Genomic DNA, 22,493 nt, shown 5'->3' on the forward strand with positions numbered 1-22,493 from the left:
TGGGGTGGGAAATCCTATTTTTGTTGAAAACACGATGGATAAATATGCATACCTCAATATATTATAAGAAAACTTAAAATAAAGTTCTGAAAAATTAGACTTGGGACGTTTGTATTGCTTCCAACAAGACAACGGTCCCAAACACACCTCTAGATTAGTAAAGGAATGTCTTATTTATAATGTTCCTAAGCACTTAAATCGCTCAGCTCAGTCAGCTGATCTCAACCCGATTGAGCATCCATGGGTTCACTTGGAAAGAAAGATTCGGCAGCACAATATAACGAGTAAAGATCAGCTAAAAGCCGTTATAAAGGAAGAGTGGTATTTTATTTAGATTCCCTGACAACAACAAAGCTAGTCCATTCCATGCACAACCATTAAAATGCTGCAATTGCTCAGAAAGGAGGACCTACCACATATTAAATTCAATTAAAATTAATATTGGGATTCCTTGCCTTAAAACGGTTAACTGTACGGAGACTTTTTTGGTGATACATTTCGTACAATTATTGAATTTATGTAAATTTTTATGTTTTTAATGAAAATGTTTGTAATTTTTTTATGTTGATTTCTAGTTTATAAGATTTTTTATAAAATGAATTAAAAAAAGGTTTAAATATGTATTGAAAAGTGACCATAAATAGCTAGTTTATATTATGAGTATGTCTGTATGGAGACTTAATTGATTCAGTGTATATAAAAATGGATGTATGTTCCAAATGAACTCAAAAAAGGCTGGACCGATTTTAATGAAATTTTCAGAGAATCTTCAAAATAGCCTAGCGGGTAACACTCTAAAGTCAGATTTTTGATTTTCGGTCTGTGGGCGGAGGGGTGCGGCAAAATCAAATTTATTATTTATACCACATGCCATCTATATATATACAAAAAAACCGCTGGACCGATTTTGATGAAATTTTCGGGGAATCTTCAGAATAGCCCAGCGGGTAACACTATATAGTCAGATTTTTAATATTCGGTCTGTGGGCGGATGGGCGTGTAAAAATCCAAATTTTACATTATACCGCTAATGCCATATCTTATATATAAAAAGAAATGTACATTTTGATGTCACCACTAACTGCGAAAACGGGTCGACCGATTTCAACCAAAATTTCAGGGTACGTTGGGGATGGTCTGTATTTTCAGTAAATCTTCAGATTTTTGATTTTCGGTCTGTGGGCGGAGGGGCGTGGTAAAATCAAATTTTTACACTATACCGCTAATGACACTATACCTAATGATTTCAAGGTCAGTAATTGTGGCCAAACTTTTGCAAATAAAAAAAAAGTTAAAAAAATCAAAAAAAAAAAAAAATTGTCAAAAAATTATTTTTATTTTTTCATTCGAGAAATAACAACTTTGTCAAATGACCACCACAGTGTTTCGGGTGCGATGTCAGGTCGGGGGAGTCCGTGCTTTTTTTGTCCGACACTATATATTCAAATCGAGATGCAATATAAAACAGAATTATTGTAAGGGCCAGCAACGCGGACCGGGTTCAGCTAGTATACATATGTATATAATTCTTCTGTACGTGTGTTAGTAACTGAACTCCTCCTTAACGGCTGGGCCGATTTCGATGAAATTTGTTGTGTGTGTTTGAGTGGGTCCCTGAATGGTTTAGATTAACAATTGACCTATATAAGTACAATGTGCATGGCACCTCCCATATAAAGTAAAAAATTATTATTGCATATCTGGAGTACTATTATAGAGGGAGTCTTCAAACTTTGTGTGTGCTATGGCAGAACAACGTTTGCCGGGACAGCTAGTATTTCATAAAAATGGATGTGTGTATGTATGTTCGGTATGGACTCAAAAATGGCTGGACCGATTTTGATAAAATTTTCACGGAATCTTCAGAAAAGCCTTTTGGGTAACAGTATAGTCAGATTTTTGATTTTCGGTCTGTGATAAACAATTTTGTTTACTCTTGCATATTAAGTGTATGAATAAGAAATTTCCATATGAAATCTACTTTTAATCAAAAAATTATGATGTTTACAAGCTCGATGACCAAATACAATTGAAAGTGTCTGGCGAAACAATAAAATACAAATCGATTGATACAGTAATGAACGAAGAACAAGTCGTCAATTGTCCTACTGAATTTTTTAATTCATTGGAACCAGCCGAAATGCCACCACATGTGTTAACATTGAAGGATGGATTACCGACTTTTTCCGACACTGTATATTAAAATTGAGATCGAGATGCAATATAAAACATATGTTTTCTAAAGGACAGCAACGCGGACCGGGATTCAAAATTAAAAAAAATCACGCATTTTTAGGCCAATATGAAATTGGTTTTCGTCATTGATTTAATTTTAAATGTATCCCTATTAAACTATTATTACAGATGGAAGTTATTAGGACAAAAAGAAAGGATCAATGGAAAGTACAAAAATATGGGCCTGTGTTACTTTTTTCTTAGTTTTTCAATGACTTCTGTTAAAATTATCATATAATTTTCCGCACTTTGACCTATTTATAGCAACGAAAACAGTATTTTACAGAATACAGTATTGTTTTCATTAAATCAAGTTTTCCAGAAAAAGAAAACTTAAAATTTTTTAAAAATATACAGAAACTGAATTTTGTATAATAGAAATAATAAACCGGGTTCGAATACGGTTTTAGCTGAAAAACGGTTAATCGGTTTTTCATTATATGCAGCATTATTTCAGTTTTTCTTTATTTTTACTAGAAAAAATAGAATTGCAAATATATTTTTACAAATGCATTGCGAATACAAAAAGTTAGAAACATTTTTTCTATAATAATAAAATGTTGGGGACAAAATTTGGGATTTCAATTATGAAATGGGGATTTTTTGGGGACATCTATTATCAGATTGGGGACATGAAGTAAAATTTTTCTGTAACTTTTCTATAAGGACTAGATAACTGTGTGGAAAAAACTTTCCTCTATTTTATTAAAATTTTATTAGAAATATAACAGTTATTTTTAAAATATTTTCGTACCTGAGATAGGTCAAAAAACAAAGAAAAAAGTCGGCCATAAAATAAATAAAAAATGTTGAACCTAAATAACTCTTGAACTGAAAGAGATTACCAAACATGTAAGCGTATTTCTAAGTACTATCTAAATAAAAATTTCTTGACATTCGGATAATAAATTAATTAGTCGGTTTGTTATTTCTACATTTTTCATTTGAGATCCCATAAAGTATATATATTCTGGATCGTTATAGATAGCGAAGTCGATATAGCCATTTCCGTTGAAATCATTACATACACGATTCATACATCAATATACCGGCTCGGTTGCTATTTAAAATTGACAAAATAGGTCCATAAATGGCTGAGTTATAAGGAAAAAACCGGGATATCCTCAATTTTTGGCCTATTTTTTATCTATATCTGGATTACTAAGTCATCAATATAGATATCCAATGATAGATATTTCAAAGTCCATTGCAACGATGTATAAAAAAAATATTTTTTCACCAAAACTATTTTTTTTCATAAATATTTTTTTTTTCAAAAAATTAAAAAAAAATTTAAAAAACTTTTTTAAAATAAATTAAAAAACAATTTCAAAAATTAAAAACAATTTAGAAAAAAAAAATTAAATTTTGTTCACCTAAAAATATTTAAAAATTTTATTTTAAAGTATAATTTGGTGAAGGGTATATAAGATTCGGCACAGCCGAATATAGCTCTCTTACTTGTTAACAAATACATAGTCAATATGAAGTAATATTTTGTGTCTACCCACAATGTTTAGAACGTATGAAAAATTATTCATTCCTGATTTACAAAAAAAGCAAGGTGCATATTTTTTGATTTAATAGGAAACACATGGCAAATATTTGATCAAAAAATAGTAACCACTTTTTTAGGCACAAATTTTTTTGACGTGTTTGCTCTTACAAGTGTTTTGTAAGATCAAATATCATTAAATAAAATAAGACTAAATTTTTTGTTTTGAATCATCCTAAGTAAAATAAGTTTTAGAAATAAATAAGAGAATTCAAATGTATTTTATTTAGTGGTTACGTCTTTTTCGTCAAATATTTGTCATGTGTGACCCTACCTTAAGATAAAATTCTTATTTTACCTTAAAAAGTGTTGAATTGTCAATAACAAAGAATCCATAAGCAGTGAACTGTACTTCTTGTTTAATACTTTTTGTTAAGAATTTATCAACCTGCAATAGAAATTAAATTGTAGTAAATTAAATTTTTCGTAGCTATGTATTAGGGCCATCATCTTAATATCTGACCAAAGTTCTAATTAACTAACTGAACCGAACTCGTGATTGTCAGAACGGTTAGCATTAAACGAACTATGAAATATGTGTAAAAATACTTAAAATTATTATCAGACATGGAGATAATGGGCCTTATTGTAGTAAATATAATTTTATTTAATGTACATACGATATTCTGATACTCCTTGCTTTTGCCATACACACGTGCTAGTATCTGTGATGTTTCATTTGCCTGTAATGTAAATAGAAATAGTTAAGAGTTACTTTAGAGGATATATCGCACTGGTTCCTCTAAAGAGCGTCAACTCAAAATATTTCAAATTTCACTGTAAAAATTTGCTATGATTTTCTCTACTCTTTCGCCAAAAAATACAGTTGTATCCGAACAGTTGTTTCATTGTAATGTATTGAAAAAAATGTTTTTTTGCTTCTACTGAACATTTTAAAATTTTCAGTTGATGCTCTTTAGAGGAACCAGTGCGATATGTATATCATAATTTTTTCTAAATTTTTACCGATTATATTATAATATAACCATGATAATATTAACCACGAATAACTGGCCATACATTATGAATATTAACCGCATTATGAAGGCCCAAACCCGCCTAAATTTGTTTATATCGCTTTTTGATGTTTAAGACAGTAGTTGACAAAACAATGGAAACTTTTCCAAATATTTCATTAGTGGCCTAAAATCTGAAATAATTTTTTAAAAAATTTTAACATTTTTGTAGTATTTTATTTGTATACTTTTATTAACTTAATTTAACAAAAAACAAAGGACATAATTAATTAAATTCTAAAAATGAGAAAACAAAATTAAAAGACTTCTTTATTACGGCATTGACAAAACAATGGAAACTTAGGTATTATTTTAACAAATATGGTCTAAACTTTGCAATAACACAATATTTTGTTGGGTATCCCTTATTTTTTATAACTGCTACACATCGACGATGCATTGAACCAATTAAAGAGTCAATGGTCTCCTTTGAAATATTTTGCCATTCCCTTATAACCGCCTCCGATAAATCTTCCTTCCTGGTGTAATTTTAGGTCCTTATTTTACGATCTACAATTTCCCATAGATTTTCTATGGGATTGAGATCTGGCGATTGGGCAAGCCACTTCAAAACACTTACCTCGTTGGATTGTAACCACTCGGTTACAACCCTAGATGTGTGTTTCGGGTCCTTGTCGTGTTGGAATCTCCAAACTAGGGGCATATTTTCCTCCGCGTATGGATACATAACATCGTTTAATATGGTTCTGTATCCTATATTGGGCCCATATTTGCCCTGAAAAACCTCCCCATACCATAATATTGCCACCGCCAAACTTTACAGTCTTATTTGTGTACTTTGGATGTAATCTTTTTCTCTTTGGTCGCCTTGCAAACTGCCTCTTAAATTGTATTTGGATTCGTCGGATAAGAGGACAGTATTCCATTTCTGTATCGATCAGTTTAAATGATCCCTGGCAAATTATAGACGAGCAGAACGGTTCTTTTTAGAAATGAGTGTTTTTTTACAGGACGATAGCAACCAAGACCAGCCTCATTTGCCCTGCGACTGTTCGGGTACTTATTTCTAATTTTAGGCTATTAACAACCTCTCGAGGAGTTATTTTTGGGAATTTCTTGAACTCTCTCGCTATTAAATTATCTTGTCTAGGAGTAGTCTTACGAGGTCTTCCACCTAAATGTTGAGTTTTTACAGAACCGGTCTCACGAAATTTCTTTATAACTTTTGAAACTGCTGATTTATTTATTGAATATTTGTCACAGATACTTTTTTGTTTTAAACCCGCTTCACAAATCTTAACTTTAGCCATTTTCGTTAACTTTGAAAAAAAGCAATTATGCGAAAAACTTAGAAAAAGAAATTGTGAAAAATTACCAGAATTTAAAAATAAAATAAAATAATTGTAAACAGGATGCTTTTTACATGGTTCTTTTAAATATTATTTTCGTTTTACACTTCTTTCTTGCAGAAGTTTAAAAGTTTCCATGTTTTGTCAGTAGCGAAATAGTGAATATTTTTAATTTTGTTCCCTTTTTTCAGAATATAATTAATTATGTTGTTTGTTTTTCAGTTAATTTATATAAATAAAACCATAGAGAATTATACATAGAGACGAGACACTACGATTTTTCAAACAAAAATACAACAAAAAATATGTTTGATACAACAACAAAATACATTGACTAGTATGTATTTTGTTGTTGCGAGAGATAGGTTTTTGACAACAGACTTAGGTTTTTGACAATTACGTCTCGTCTCTATGTTACCCTATGAATAAAACTATACAAGTAAAATACTAAAAAAAAAAAAAAATTTTAAAAAAATATTTTAAATTTTGGGCTACATATGGAATATTTGGAAAAGTTTCCATTGTTTTGTCAACCACTGTATGTATATTTTTGATAATTTTGAAGAAAATATAAAAACTTAAAACTTTGATCATCTCATTCACCACATTTTTAATCATTTGAATCTTATTTTGTAACAGATTTTAATAACATTTGTGATTCTTATAACCGAGCGCATACACGATGTAGCTGGCGTTGCTGACAATAATTATTTTGAAATTGTCACTATTCTTTGGAATAATTCTAGAAATAGTTTTTAAAGCAATGATTGTTGTTTGAAATAATCTCCTAGCATTAAGAAAGTGCTACAGATCAAATAAAAATAAGGTTTTTACAGTTATTAGGAGCTATTTGAAACCCCGATTTAAAACCAAATATTCGGTCGAATATCTCCCGTTTCATCACATACATATGTGGTAAAAGTGGTTCTTCTTGTTAAAATGATATTCTTAAATATTCAGAGATAATTCTAACTGTGCTAGTTCGAGAATTAGAGATTTTACAAATAAATTAATGTCACTCATTAACACCATTTCTGGTTATATGTTAACTAATTTTAACCGACTAAGTTAACACAAAACCAGACTTCGTGTTAATGGGGGCGGGATGAGTAAGTATTAGGGTATTCATTCGACTAATGATCGTTCTATTAATCGAATAATTTCTAACGAATAATTATTCGAACAACTTAAAAATGCCCATTTTCGAATAACGAATAATTCGAACAAATTTTATGTAGCATAATCGAATAAAACGAATTTTTCATAATTTCAAATTTAAATAAGTAATAATGACTCACAAAAATTGTATTGTTTCTGAAATTCGACAAATAACTAAAGACAAAAGGGCTTTCGATCACTGTAGATGAGTGTTCTGATAGCTCCTTCTATAAATATATAAATATTACTGCAAGAAGTTACAATTCTAAAAACAAATCTTTCAAAATTTGTAACTTAGGACTTGAACCAATGAAAATAAAAGGTACGGAATAATATATTTGTTATTTAGCTGGCGAAATATTAGAAGAAATGCAATTAATAATCAAAATTTTAACTTAGATTAAAGTGGAGTTGAATGTGATGGAGAATGTGATTTTGAAACGGTCGTCGAAAGTGATATTGAAGATGTCATTTATAATGATTACATTGAAATAGATGAAGGCCATGATCTTAAAATATATGTATATTAGTGATGTTATTAACAGCGTACGTAAGTGTTGCAAAATATTTAATAAATCGAATGATAAACTCAAATATTGCAAACTAACGTTTTGTTGCAAGAAAAGCATGGAGTTCGTCTTATACATGATTTTGAACATCGTTGAACATCTTTGTCTAACATGGTAATAAACTTTTTGCGTATTTGTAAATGCGTCAATCATGCTCTGCCTGACTTCAAATTAAAAGATTCGGCAACGTTGATAGAGCTTGCGGGTATAATACAATTTGTTATAAATAATTTAGAAATAGTGAATAATTAATTTACTAAAGAATTAGTTACTCAATTTAAAACCCGAATTAATGAACGACATAAAAAAGTTCTTAATACGTTTATATTGTATTTGAATTCAGGATCATGTCCAACTAGCTTAAAATTTTTTAAAGTATAGCTCCAAAACGGAAACTAAAGGATTTGCTAGTCAATTGTTTTGTAGATTGTATCAATACTTGAATTGTTAACTTTAACGTTAAAAAATATTAAAAAACCGACATCAAAACTTCATTCTTTACTTTTTTTAAAAAAATTTTAATTATTCGAATAATTCGTTAATTTTAAACGTGTGATCGAATTATTCGAACAAGTTAAATCTCTTATTTGAACAAGAGAAAAATCGAATAATTCGAATACCCTAGTAAGTATACCATTTTATCATAAAGAAATAAACACAGATGGAAGGCATGGCTCTCTTAAAAAAATTCACTTAAGCTCAGTGACGTCAACAGTGACCCAAACGGATTGTATTATATGAAAATTGTATGTGATTTATAATGGAAAAGTCAATAATTATGTTTAAAACTTATTTATGTTTAATAAAATCAAATGTATTTTACCCAATAAGCATTTTTACTGGAATTCAAGTTGAAAGCAAGTGTAATTCAAGCCTTGAATTATAGTCAAGCAATTGAATTACAGTTGTATTACACTTTATTTCAATAGCTTTCTCCAGTAAAAAGGAAACATAAATTCAAGCCATATGTTTTTTGTTTGAAAAATAAATAAATTTTCAAATATTTTTCATGTTTAAAGTATAATTACATTTGCATTCAAGTCAAATTCCAACAAAATGTTCAAGTGCTTGAATTTTTGGGGCTTTGGTGCTTACTGGGTATGTTTTATGTTATTAGACAACTTTTGTTGTTTTTGTATAAATTTATGCTTAATTCAATGAACTTTCAAACCTTAAAAATAGTTTTAAAAATTAGATGCAAATTTTAAAGATAAACTTCATAATATATAAATACCTAAGAAATTCATCAGTCAAAAAAATAGCACCAAGATAGAAATCGATTAAAATAAACAAAAATTAACCAGGACAAAATTTAATTTAGTAACAATTATTATGGTTTGTAACGTTCTTAACACATTATTATTAAGAGTAAAATATTGTTGTCTTTTGTTTTCGTATTTTTTGGCAAAAAAGAGACCGTCCACCTCCTACCCATAAAGATTCTAAAATTTTAAAAATTTTGTATCGAACTTGTATGCCAAATATATTTTTTCATTCCCCAAAATAAATTCTTAAATATTTTTGGTTTCCTTTTACCCTTTTTGTGACTTTTGGCCATCTATTTTTAATAAAATTGTGTTTGGAGATATCGCATGCTGTCCCACGACATTGACATTTTAGCTTGAAACCCAAATTTATATCAGTTTATCATTCCATAGACCATTCCTATGGTCATAATTTCTTTGATTTATATCTGAGTATGACTTTATCAAGCATTTGATCATATAAGATTGAATTATTTATTCCACATATTCAATATATTCTTCGAATGTTATAATAGAAAAACCACAATCAAACTATAATTTTAAAATCTGTGTGTTTGTAAGATAAGATGAATATATTATCTTAAATTTTGGTTGAAATTGGATTCGGAGGACTTTCTATAGAAGTCTGATATCAAACAATATAATTTGTTTAATTATTTGACCAAGAGTGTTTTGGAACTTGAATGTTGAAAAATGGTAATGCGACTTCGGAAATTTTACCTTTAATAGAGGATGTTATATTGTTATTGGTGAAACTTTTCTAGAATTTAAATAATTTAAATTTTGTTATTGTAATGGTCAGCGAATAACTGCAACACTAGTCGTCACTTTTGACCACCGTGCAGAACATAAATGCCTGATTTTCGAAACGGTGGGCGGTTGCGCAACCTAAAATTTATATTTTTATTTCAACGCAATGTTTTTTTAAAACCATTTCTAAATATCTATAAATAGTTTTATTCTGAATTAAGCTAATTTGTATGTTCAGAAATCAAAATTTTTTAAACTTTTGATTTCTTTTTGTTACTAAAAAAATTAGAAAAGTAAAATTAATTTTTTTGTTTTTAATTTTATTCATTTCGATATAAATAGATTCAAATTATAATTTAATGGCGATTTTTTAAAACAAAAACATGAATATTCTATATTTTTTCGTCAATTTCTTACGATGGTGCTATTATTTTGACTACACAAAATCTGGGTATTTTTAAAAAATACCATAAAAATAAGTTTTCTTAAAGAAAACTTTACTCATAGAAGAAATAGAGATTAATTAACCATCTTATAATATATTTAATTAAAATTACTATGGAAATAAAAATATTTCCCATGTTAATTGCTTTAAGGTTCTGTGGTGATATTATTTTGACCGGCACTGTATATGGTTTAAAAGGTTATTTTCTCTAGATTTGCAGAATATAATTAAAATTAAAAAGCGTTATAAAGTGGTCGAAATTCGACCACCGGGCGATCCAAGTTATTATTATTATTATTATTATTATTATTATTATTATTATTATTATTATTATTATTATTATTATTATTATTATTATTATTATTATTATTATTATTATTATTATTATTATTATTATTATTATTATTATTATTATTATTATTATTATTATTATTATTATTATTATTATTATTATTATTATTATTATTATTATTATTATTATTATTATTATTATTATTATTATTATTATTATTATTATTATTATTATTATTATTATTATTATTATTATTATTATTATTATTATTATTATTATTATTATTATTATTATTATTATTATTATTATTATTATTATTATTATTATTATTATTATTATTATTATTATTATTATTATTATTATTATTATTATTATTATTATTATTATTATTATTATTATTATTATTATTATTATTATTATTATTATTATTATTATTATTATTATTATTATTGCAATTTTTGACTGCACAATTTTTAATTAATTTTTTTTATTTATTTTTCACTATTTGTTTTGAAATTTGATACAAAAAGTAAGTATTTTACATTTAAAACATAAGAAAAGGGTCACTGTTGACGTCACGAAAAAAGAGTAAAAGAGTACACTAAAATAACGGAATTGTCGATGGTGTAATCTTGTTTATTTCATTCATGCTAATTTATAAGACCAACATTGTTTTTGTCATAACTCAAAAACTCTCATTGCCATAGGTTAACATAGAATTCGCATAGTCTCTATGTTACCCTATGGCAATGAGAGTTTTTGAGTTTGTCAAAAACCTAAGTCTGTTGTCAAAAACCTAACTCTTGCAACAACAAAATACATACATGCTAGTCAATGTATTTTGTTGTTGTATCAGACATATGATTTGTTTTATTTGTGTTTGACAAATCGGAGTGTCTCGTCTCTATGTATAATTCTCTATGCTCATTGCAATCACAATATATTTTTTTTGAATGTATATTAGTTAAACTAAAACATTTTTTTCTTTTAGTAGAACACCAGCTGAGAACTGTTCCAATCGAATTAAGATTTTAAAAATTACAGTCAAATAAAAATAGGTATTCCACATTACCCGAACTTACTCTATACAGTTGCATTAACTAAAATTAAAAAAAATAAAAAATTTATAAAATATTCCAAAGAATTAACAGTTAATGTTGGCAGCAGTGAGCTGATAAGTAGAAGTATCCACTTATGACAATGTATTCAAAAGATGGTAGATGTTGAAAAACACGTTAAAATCAAATTGGTAGTGCAATTTCGTAACAATATATTCCTTCGCATAATTACCAAATTTTCTAGCATCAATTTGTTTATTGCACACAAGTACATTGATAATTCTTGCTGTGTTCTCATCATTCGTATTGCCTGATAATTTTTTTAGATATCTGGACAGTAAGTCCGCCCTTTATCCAGTTTTTATTTTTCAAGCCCAATTGTATTTTGATGCTGCATGAATATAAGTATTTTCATTCAAATGGAAAGAGTGTTCAGACATGTACAAAAGTATATATTTTGGGTTAAAGAGGAATCTTTCGCCTTTTCGGTAGTAAAATTTGTTTAACCCCTTTTGACCATTAAAAGTTCTATTACACTACTAAGGGTACTCATTTAATCGCTTAAGTTTCCCATTTGTGCAAATGTGGAAATTTGCGCGACGTGTTTCATGAACACACCTTTTCTTAAAGAAAACTTTACTCATAGAAGAAATAGAGATTAATTAACCATCTTATAATATATTTAATTAAAATTACTATGGAAATAAAAATATTTCCCATGTTAATTGCTTTAAGGTTCTGTGGTGATATTATTTTGACCGGCACTGTATATGGTTTAAAAGGTTATTTTCTCTAGATTTGCAGAATATAATTAAAATTAAAAAGCGTTATAAAGTGGTCGAAATTCGACCACCGGGCGATCCAAGTTATTATTATTATTATTATTATTATTATTATTATTATTATTATTATTATTATTATTATTATTATTATTATTATTATTATTATTATTATTATTATTATTATTATTATTATTATTATTATTATTATTATTATTATTATTATTATTATTATTATTATTATTATTATTATTATTATTATTATTATTATTATTATTATTATTATTATTATTATTATTATTATTATTATTATTATTATTATTATTATTATTATTATTATTATTATTATTATTATTATTATTATTATTATTATTATTATTATTATTATTATTATTATTATTATTATTATTATTATTATTATTATTATTATTGCAATTTTTGACTGCACAATTTTTAATTAATTTTTTTTATTTATTTTTCACTATTTGTTTTGAAATTTGATACAAAAAGTAAGTATTTTACATTTAAAACATAAGAAAAGGGTCACTGTTGACGTCACGAAAAAAGAGTAAAAGAGTACACTAAAATAACGGAATTGTCGATGGTGTAATCTTGTTTATTTCATTCATGCTAATTTATAAGACCAACATTGTTTTTGTCATAACTCAAAAACTCTCATTGCCATAGGTTAACATAGAATTCGCATAGTCTCTATGTTACCCTATGGCAATGAGAGTTTTTGAGTTTGTCAAAAACCTAAGTCTGTTGTCAAAAACCTAACTCTTGCAACAACAAAATACATACATGCTAGTCAATGTATTTTGTTGTTGTATCAGACATATGATTTGTTTTATTTGTGTTTGACAAATCGGAGTGTCTCGTCTCTATGTATAATTCTCTATGCTCATTGCAATCACAATATATTTTTTTTGAATGTATATTAGTTAAACTAAAACATTTTTTTCTTTTAGTAGAACACCAGCTGAGAACTGTTCCAATCGAATTAAGATTTTAAAAATTACAGTCAAATAAAAATAGGTATTCCACATTACCCGAACTTACTCTATACAGTTGCATTAACTAAAATTAAAAAAAATAAAAAATTTATAAAATATTCCAAAGAATTAACAGTTAATGTTGGCAGCAGTGAGCTGATAAGTAGAAGTATCCACTTATGACAATGTATTCAAAAGATGGTAGATGTTGAAAAACACGTTAAAATCAAATTGGTAGTGCAATTTCGTAACAATATATTCCTTCGCATAATTACCAAATTTTCTAGCATCAATTTGTTTATTGCACACAAGTACATTGATAATTCTTGCTGTGTTCTCATCATTCGTATTGCCTGATAATTTTTTTAGATATCTGGACAGTAAGTCCGCCCTTTATCCAGTTTTTATTTTTCAAGCCCAATTGTATTTTGATGCTGCATGAATATAAGTATTTTCATTCAAATGGAAAGAGTGTTCAGACATGTACAAAAGTATATATTTTGGGTTAAAGAGGAATCTTTCGCCTTTTCGGTAGTAAAATTTGTTTAACCCCTTTTGACCATTAAAAGTTCTATTACACTACTAAGGGTACTCATTTAATCGCTTAAGTTTCCCATTTGTGCAAATGTGGAAATTTGCGCGACGTGTTTCATGAACACACCTTTTCAATTTGTGCAAGTTTATACAGAAAATTTATATTTGATAAAATGTCAAATAAAAATAAATTCAACACAAGCTTTAACAATTTTTTTTTTTAAATTTTATAAATTTTAATTCTAAAATTGTTGAATGAAAGTTAGGTCTTTGGAACAAACGATGGTACACAATATTTTGGAAGATTTTGTTTATGTTCTAGCTATTGGTTAATGTTTTCATACACAATGTCATTCAATCCAATAATTGTGTTCTAAAATTACACAATTTTCACATGCACAAAATATTTGATTTTTATTTCTTATAAATAAAAGTAAACAAAAGCAGCTGATTCAGTCTAAATTGTCGCGGAAACTTATTGGAGTTGTGCAAACAATTTTCCATAAATTTTTTGACAGTTCATTTGCGAGAGTGTAAAAATGCACAGATTGCATAGTTTACGAGGCAGTTAAGCGTTTACATGAGGACCCTTGCTAAAATTCAAATTTTACTAAAACATTGAATAACACAGCAGGTATAAACGATCATACCATTTCATAAAGACTATTATCCTACCAACATAACAAAAATTGTCGAAAATAGTTTGAGAGTAATAATAATTTACTTCTGATCAAATTTACAAAAATCAATTTTTTTTTATAAAATAACATAAAATATTTGTCTTTAACAGCATCCACGCCAACAATTACGAATATTTTTATTTAATTGTCTATTTTCAATATGTCTGCTTTTACACAGGGCAAGTTTTCTTGCGCAAGTCTTGAGTTTATAGGAGAGAGAGGTTTTGACATACAAAATTGAACACAGACTCGCTGTGAGTAAACAGTCGAGCAAGTTTAAAAAGGAATCGAAGAGACTTGCTTCAAGTAAACTTGCTGTGTGTAAAAGCAGACTATGTTTACTATTGAAAGTCATTAAAATTTTGGAAAACGGTGTCAACATAAAATTGGACTTTTGGCCAATGAAATTAATTTCTGAGCCAATTCGAATGGGCACAAATTGGGAAAAATATTATTTAATCATAACCAAAAAATGTTTTTTACCATAACATTTTTTAAACTACATTTTTTTCACCAAAAAGTATTTTTAATCTTTATCTTAACCCTTTCGGGACAGAGTTTTATTTTGAGAACGAAAATATAGTATATTGTAGACATTTTTGTATATTCTAAAAGATGAGGAAAAATTATTATGCATACTTAGAAAACCAGAAATCGTCCTTTTATCCTGGGACATATAATCCCAATAAGCCTTTTTAGTGGGACATATAATCCCAATCAGTGATCTTGATGGGTGATTCGAAATTAAAAAATTAATAAAACATCAGAATATTATTAAATTTAGATGAAAATACACATTTATTTGCTTATTTATAGCATTTTATAAGTGTTATTAGGGATTTAATTTGTGGAATGTTCCAAAACACTTGTAACACAAAGCGTTGTTGCAGTCTGAGCTTTTACCCAAAGTGACCTACTTTGGGATCCCCTGGCCGTGCCCCTGGTGGGTCCATAACGTTCAAACTCAATACTTGAACTCGTCAAGACTTCCTCTTAGCTTAGTCCAATTTGAATGAAATTTGACATGCGCAAAGAGGAATTCTTACAAGCGTTTAGAAGTTACAGATTTATTTCCCTCTATATTTTGTTTATACTACTGCGCAGCCAATTTCCAAACTGCTCAAAATTCAACAATGTTTTGAAATTCATTTTCAAGCTGCATGAATACGTTTTTATTCAAATATTATATTAATTTAAATTTTAAATATAAAGGTTTAAAGAATCCTTTGTGAAGGGTATAAGATTCGGCACAGCCAATAACAACCCCTAGACAATACTCATAGAAAATATTATTTTCGGTAAATCGTATTATGTAATTCCCGTTTGTCATTTTACACAGACGGAAACAATTTAAGACAAAAATATACATATTTTATTAAATATATAAATGTGTGTTGATTTCAATATAAACGCTAAAAATAAATTATATAGAGCGACAACAAAATATAAAAGTAAGTGATTGAATTGTATCCCTACTAATTGTACAATGTATGTACATTAGGCAGGGTAGATTTGTATGGACGATCAAAAAGTAAAAAATCGTATAGCAGAAACGCAATCAACGGAAAATTCTAAGAAAGTTTCCTCAAGAAACCATAGGTCTAAAATCAAATCCTATCTTGCGCATTTCTACTTTTATCCAATAAAAAAACTATTAAAAAAAATATATGTATTGAAATTTCATTGGGGAAATTTGCGTTTCTGCTATACGAGTTTTCGTGAAAAAAATCGACCCGCCCTAATGTACATCTGTATGTATGTATATTACTTACTTTAATGAATTTAACCCTTAAAAACATTTTGTTGCCAATTGTCAACATTCCACTTAAATTTAGACGAAAATAAGCTTGATACTAGGGTTCTATAGCTGAAACAAAAAGTCGACTTTTCGACTTTTCCGTTTTTTCAAAAGTCGACTTTTGAACTTTCGACTTTTTTCGTTTTTTAAAAGGTCGACTTTTCGACTTTTGGTAATTTATAAAAGTCGACTTTTCGAACTTTCGACTTTTTAGTTAAATCGACTTTTTTAGGCTATTTTCGACTTTTTTAGACTATTTTCGACTTTCCGACTTTTTTCAACTTTTTACCATTTCTTGTAACAAATACATAGTTTCTACATTTATTGATGCACCTTTTGTAATGTTTAGCAATAAAAATGAAATTTATCAAGGCGATAATAGTTAGAAGAATGTTGTGTAGAAAAAAGCTTTAATTTATAAACATTTATTTATTATTTATATTAGCATACACTACAAAAAATGCAAGTGTACCAAATTGTAATAGTTTTAGTATAATGTTGCAATTAAATATTTTTTTAACAATCTAAAAAGTCGACTTTTATCGACTATTCGACTTTTATCGACTATTTTCAACTTTTATCGACTATTCGACTTTTGAGATGACATTAACGATTGTTCGACTTTTTTCCGACCAAAAAGTCGATTTCGACTTTTCGACTTTTTTCAGCAAAACCTATAGAACCCTACTTGATACTAATTCAGATTCTTCTTCAGCAAAATAAAATTTTGTACGAATTCTAAATAAAAATCAAATAAATATTTGATACTTTATAGAAAAAAAAGTAAAAATAATGCAATTAAGGGTTATAGGCAACTTTACTAAGTAGTTTTAAATAACACTGTGTGACAAAAAATATCTAGGAAGTGATATTAAAATCAGTTGTAACACTGTGTAATTTAATTTTGAAACAGAAAATGAAACACAGTATTCAGATTAGGTTTTTAATTCTGGATATATTTGGAGGACTATAACTTTCATTAAACAATGTCTGTGGTCACAAGCAATAACCGCCTAATTCAAAAAACATGTTTTTGAGAAAAAGCTATTTATAGTTATAAAATCGTTTCTGAAAAAAATAAAAGAGTGCATTAGATAAAGTAGAATGCAGAATCAAAGATTTTTAGCCCCACAATGCTAAAATGAAAAATTATAACAAAAGCTTTATCTATTAGAGAATTATTTAATAAAAACAAATATCAACGCTTAATGCAACTCAGAAATACTAAATTGAAAGTGCTAATGTCTTGAAATTAAGTGTTGATTGTTGCTTGGCATATCGAGCCCTTGCGCCAAATTATCGTAAGTGACATTTTCTAAATTTTTTTTTTATTGCAAAAATTAAAATTTTATGGAGCGACTGATGTTTTAGCGTTCTAAGAATATCAAAATTGTTAATAACTTCAAAATTATAGGGGGTAAAATTTTATCTTAAGTCAATGTTTGCAATTTATAGTAAACGAATTTTATCGTATCGTATAGAAAAAAAAGAAGGAAATAAATCTGTAACTTCTAAATGGTTAGATTGGTTTGAATGAAATTTCACATACGCAAAGAAGAATTGCTGTCGAGTTTAAGTTCTGAATGTGAACCTCATGGGCCAACCAGGGGCGCGACCAAGGGTCCTCAAAGTAGGACACCTCGGGTATATTTCATTTTTAAAACGATGCTATATCTTCGTTTGTGTTCCGATTTCAAAAAAAATTTCACATATAAAATCTTTCGAGCGCTACAAAAGACCTGGTCATAGCTATCAATTACCTCTTATAGCTTAGGAGATATTCGCATTTGAAAATTAAATTTTCAATATTTTGACCCAACCTACTCCAATTTTTTGATAACAGCGTATCCAAATATTTTCCGATTTTCTCCAGTTTTTCTTAATTGAATTAACAACATATGTATGTTGAACTGTTTAAAAATAATGACTAAGTCCAAAGTTATATGCATTTGAATTTAAAAAATTTTAAAATGCCGATTTTTCGCTAATTTTTTGGGAAAAAAGAACTGTTTTTCTTTTTAATTTATCACAAAAAATTTCTAAGAGAATGTATAAGGAATTTATACTTTCTGAAAGCTAAGTTTTCATAAAATATTTTAAATGAAAAAAAAATTAAAAATTTTTGGGATTTTTCAACACTTTTTTTGGGAATTGTGGGATTGCTGATAATAAATTTCAAAATTCGTTTTTATTTCTCCATTTTGAATAGAAAATTTTACATAACTGTGAAATTTCATTAAAAACTATTCATAAATAACAATTTTATTTCTATTCAAAAAATTTGTATCTATGCAAAAATTCAATAAAAAACATTTTTTTCATATTTTTCCATTAAGTATTCCATGAATTTTTAATTGTCAAAAGTTATAAATATTTTTGAAAAATAGCTTGAACGAAATTATATTATATCGCATCATAACATTTTTAATTCTATGTATAAATTTCAAAATAATCGAAAAAATCTTCTCCTGTAAAATTGGTGTGTTTGGCGCTAAGGGCTCGATATGTTGAGTTAAGCTGTTATTACATATTTATAAATTGACATGTCAAGTAATTAAGCAAATTTGCAATAATCGCTTATCGTTAGTAATAACAGCAATCTTATTTATGAAAATTTATTTCGTGAAAAATAACAATAACAACTAAAGTCATTATAAGCTATTTAAACAAAATAAAATATAATTGACTGTTTTCTTAAATATATTTTGGCGATTTTGTAAATGCAATAGTCTTTCTTATGACTTAAGCCAATATGTTTCTAATTAATAACTTTTTAAATAAGAAAGTTAAGAAGGTAGGGATTTCACGTATACATACAGTTCTATGAACAGAATAATATAACTCAATATATGTATAACTCAAATCTTTCTTTAGTCCACTTTGGTTATTGCTTATGACCACAGATATATTAAAATATTTGGGATCCTAATTCAATCCGTAATTTTTTTTATAACTTTTGTATTATTTACATTAATCACACTCAAATATATTCATACCTGATCCGTAGCTTGTCCAGAACATCGTGATAATAGGGCCAGCATAGTGGTATGCAGAAACAGCAGAACAAAACAGATTTGCAGGACATTTATTGACATGTCGCGTTGTGTTGTTATTTGAACGAATAAATTATATGTAGTTGTGGTAATCGAATAGAAGGCATAGCCCATATAAACGACCAATATTAGACTGCAACTTTCATTGATGGCTTTGTAAAGGCGCAACAATTTATTGTACATGCGAAAGGCAAATAGTGAATCATCTGGAAAGTTTTCCATGGGTGGTGGTTGCGAGGGAATACTACCGGGTGAACGAATATTGTCTAAACGTCTAATACGTTGCCTCACTTTGCCCTTCTGTTCCCGGTAGGTATAGCCATTAATAACGGAGTTCAAGTATTCGAAACGTACCGTTACAATGCGCAACAGAATCGAAGCAAACACAATGAATATTGACGACAAACCATTTTGCAATGAATAAAACCCGATCAGAATGTATGAAGGCACTGTTAAGGGTTCATTAATGCCCAAAATTTTTAAAATAATTATGTAACATTGAAAAATTACTATTAGTATAATGAACTTGACGGCAAATCCACAATTGTTAACAATATTGACTGACGATTTTCGACTTATTTCCTCATCCACCTTGAGAATATCATTCAAAATTTTCAAAAACGATTTCGAGTTTTTCGAACATATAAACACGGTCGTTGTATAAGTCACAATGCACAATAGAATGTCAATCCAGTAGTTTATGTTGTCAGTTTCGCGATACGAATAGAATAATTGTGTGGAACCATCCGAAAATAGATTGTACAGATTGTAAATGGTCATCGAATGAACTAGAGCATGAGCAATCATGGAATAGACACGTCGAATACCATTTGGCGGACCCAGTTCATAGTTAGATATCATTCGATAGATGGGTAAGAGCCCTGTTGCCTTCAGTATGAATAGAATGCTTGGTATATCATTTAAAAACGTATTTGACTCGTTATTATTTGGATCGTTCATAAATGCAGGATTTCTAGGTCTTTGACGCACGGGCGAAGATTTCACTTTTTCTCCACTCATATTCACCATCCAAGGTCCAGGACACATTTTATATAGTTCTCAATAAGTTTATTAAATTTAGTAATTTGTTCTTTTTTACCAGCTCTTCAAATGTTTGATTATTACTTTGTCAACGGAATACGTATTTGTTCCAGTGACTCCTTGTTATTGAAACAAGTAACTACGTGTATTGTAAACTATGTATATGACTCGGTGACTGAGTACATGTACTACACATAAATGTAATTGCTTTTACGGTAAATTAATTTTTTATCTTTAAATCTTATCGCATAAATAATAATGTTATGATATACATACATACAGACTTACCAACAACGCCTTAAACAACGATGATACAGCACTTAACGTATGAAAAATATGCATGTCCGGCTAATAATTAAAAAAAAATAATAATAATAACGACGATTGCCAATTATGAACTATACGAGTATATACAACAAAAAAAAATAATTGTTAACACTTTTTTCATAAAAGTCCACCGAGTTTTATCAGGGATGATTGTACAATTGTACTTTTTTTTACAATTCACACTTCAAAAGTACAGCAATATTCCAATGACAATAAGTACAATTAATAATTGACTTAAAATTTTTTTTTCGCATTTCTTGGATGACTTTATCCAAAATCTGCATATTATTATTGCCAGTCCTTAAATTACGTTCACATTGTTGAAATTCCAAGCCCTTAGCGAAAAATTATCGTAAGCGACATTTTCTAATTTTTTTTATTACAGTAATTAAAATTTTATGGACCGACTGATGATGTTTTAGCGTTCTCAGAATATCAAAATTGTTAATAACTTAAAATTAGATTGGTTTGAATGAAATTTCACATTCGCAAAGAAGAATTGTTGTCGAGTTTAAGTTTTGACCGTGTACCTCATGGGCCCACCATGGGCGCGATCAAGGATCTTTAAAGTAGGACACCTCGGGTATGTTACATTTTTAAAATGATCACATTTCTTCGTTTGTGTTCCGATTTCAAAAATTACCCATATAGAATCTTCTCATCGAGCACTACAAAATAGCTTAGGAGATATTCGCATTTGAAAATAAAATTTTCAACATTTTTACCCACCCTACTCCAGTTTTTTGCGTATCCAGCGTATCCAGATATTCCCGATTTTCTCCAGTTTTCCTTTATTGGACTAACAGCATATGTATGTATGTTTCAAATAGAAAAAGAATTGTTAAAAATAATGAAAAGTCCAAAGTTAAATGTATTTGAATTTAAAAAATTTTAAAAATGCTAATTTTTTGGGAAAAAATTACTTTTTTTCTTTTTAAGTTATCGCAAAAAATTTCTAAGAGGATGTATAAGGAAATTATACTTTCTGAAAGCTAAGTTTTTGTAAAATATTTTAAATGAAAAACAAATAAAAAATTGTTGTTACCGATGGGACTAGGTCCATTCAGGGCACACTTAGAAAGGTGACTGCGATGAAACAGCTGATTATTTTTTTTATTCAGTTTGAATTGTCAGTTCACTTGTGGTTGTTGTGGCAAAAAATACAACAAACCCAAAAGCAAAAACAAGGCGTATTTAACAAGGTGACAGCAGTGGCGAATTGAAATAAATACAGGCGAATTCACTTATTTTTTATATATAGAGTTTGACTACGGGCGTACGGGCGAATATTTTTTATATGTGGAGTTTGACATTTGTGCGTGCTATTTCTGTAATCAGCTGTGCTGCCGATGGCACCTTATTAAATACACCTTGAGCAAAAACAACAACAGGCAACTATTTTTTTTTTTTTTAAAAAGTACCTGTTGTTTTTGTACTGTTGTAGTGATGCATTCACCTTTCTAAGTGTGCCCTGGGTCCATTCAAAAAAAAAAACTATTTTTTATGTAAAATTAAACTTTAAGGAAAAAATTCTCAAATCGTATATTCGATATCAAAATATAGTAACCGATTTTAGGTGGCCAATATGTTTCTAATTATCTTGTAAAGGGTTCCGATAATCCCGATCCTAGTA

General features: G+C 28.2%; 1 protein-coding gene across 1 annotated transcript in view; it reads right to left on the reverse strand.

Annotated features, from left to right (window-relative positions):
- The window catches only part of Gr32a (Gustatory receptor 32a), a 25,653-nt gene extending 5,114 nt beyond the window's left edge, over nucleotides 1-20,539 (reverse strand). The window contains exons 1-3 of the mRNA XM_065502195.1: nucleotides 19,436-20,539; nucleotides 4,411-4,473; nucleotides 4,089-4,178 (exon numbers count right to left, since the gene is read on the reverse strand). Of these exons, the coding sequence (XP_065358267.1) occupies nucleotides 4,089-4,178; nucleotides 4,411-4,473; nucleotides 19,436-20,539 (1,257 nt within the window). The remainder of the gene's footprint in view (nucleotides 1-4,088; nucleotides 4,179-4,410; nucleotides 4,474-19,435) is intronic.
- Between the last annotated feature and the right edge of the window lie 1,954 nt (nucleotides 20,540-22,493).

This window comes from Calliphora vicina, chromosome 2, assembly GCF_958450345.1.
Source record: "Calliphora vicina chromosome 2, idCalVici1.1, whole genome shotgun sequence".
In the NCBI taxonomy this organism is placed as follows: Eukaryota; Metazoa; Arthropoda; class Insecta; order Diptera; family Calliphoridae; genus Calliphora; species Calliphora vicina.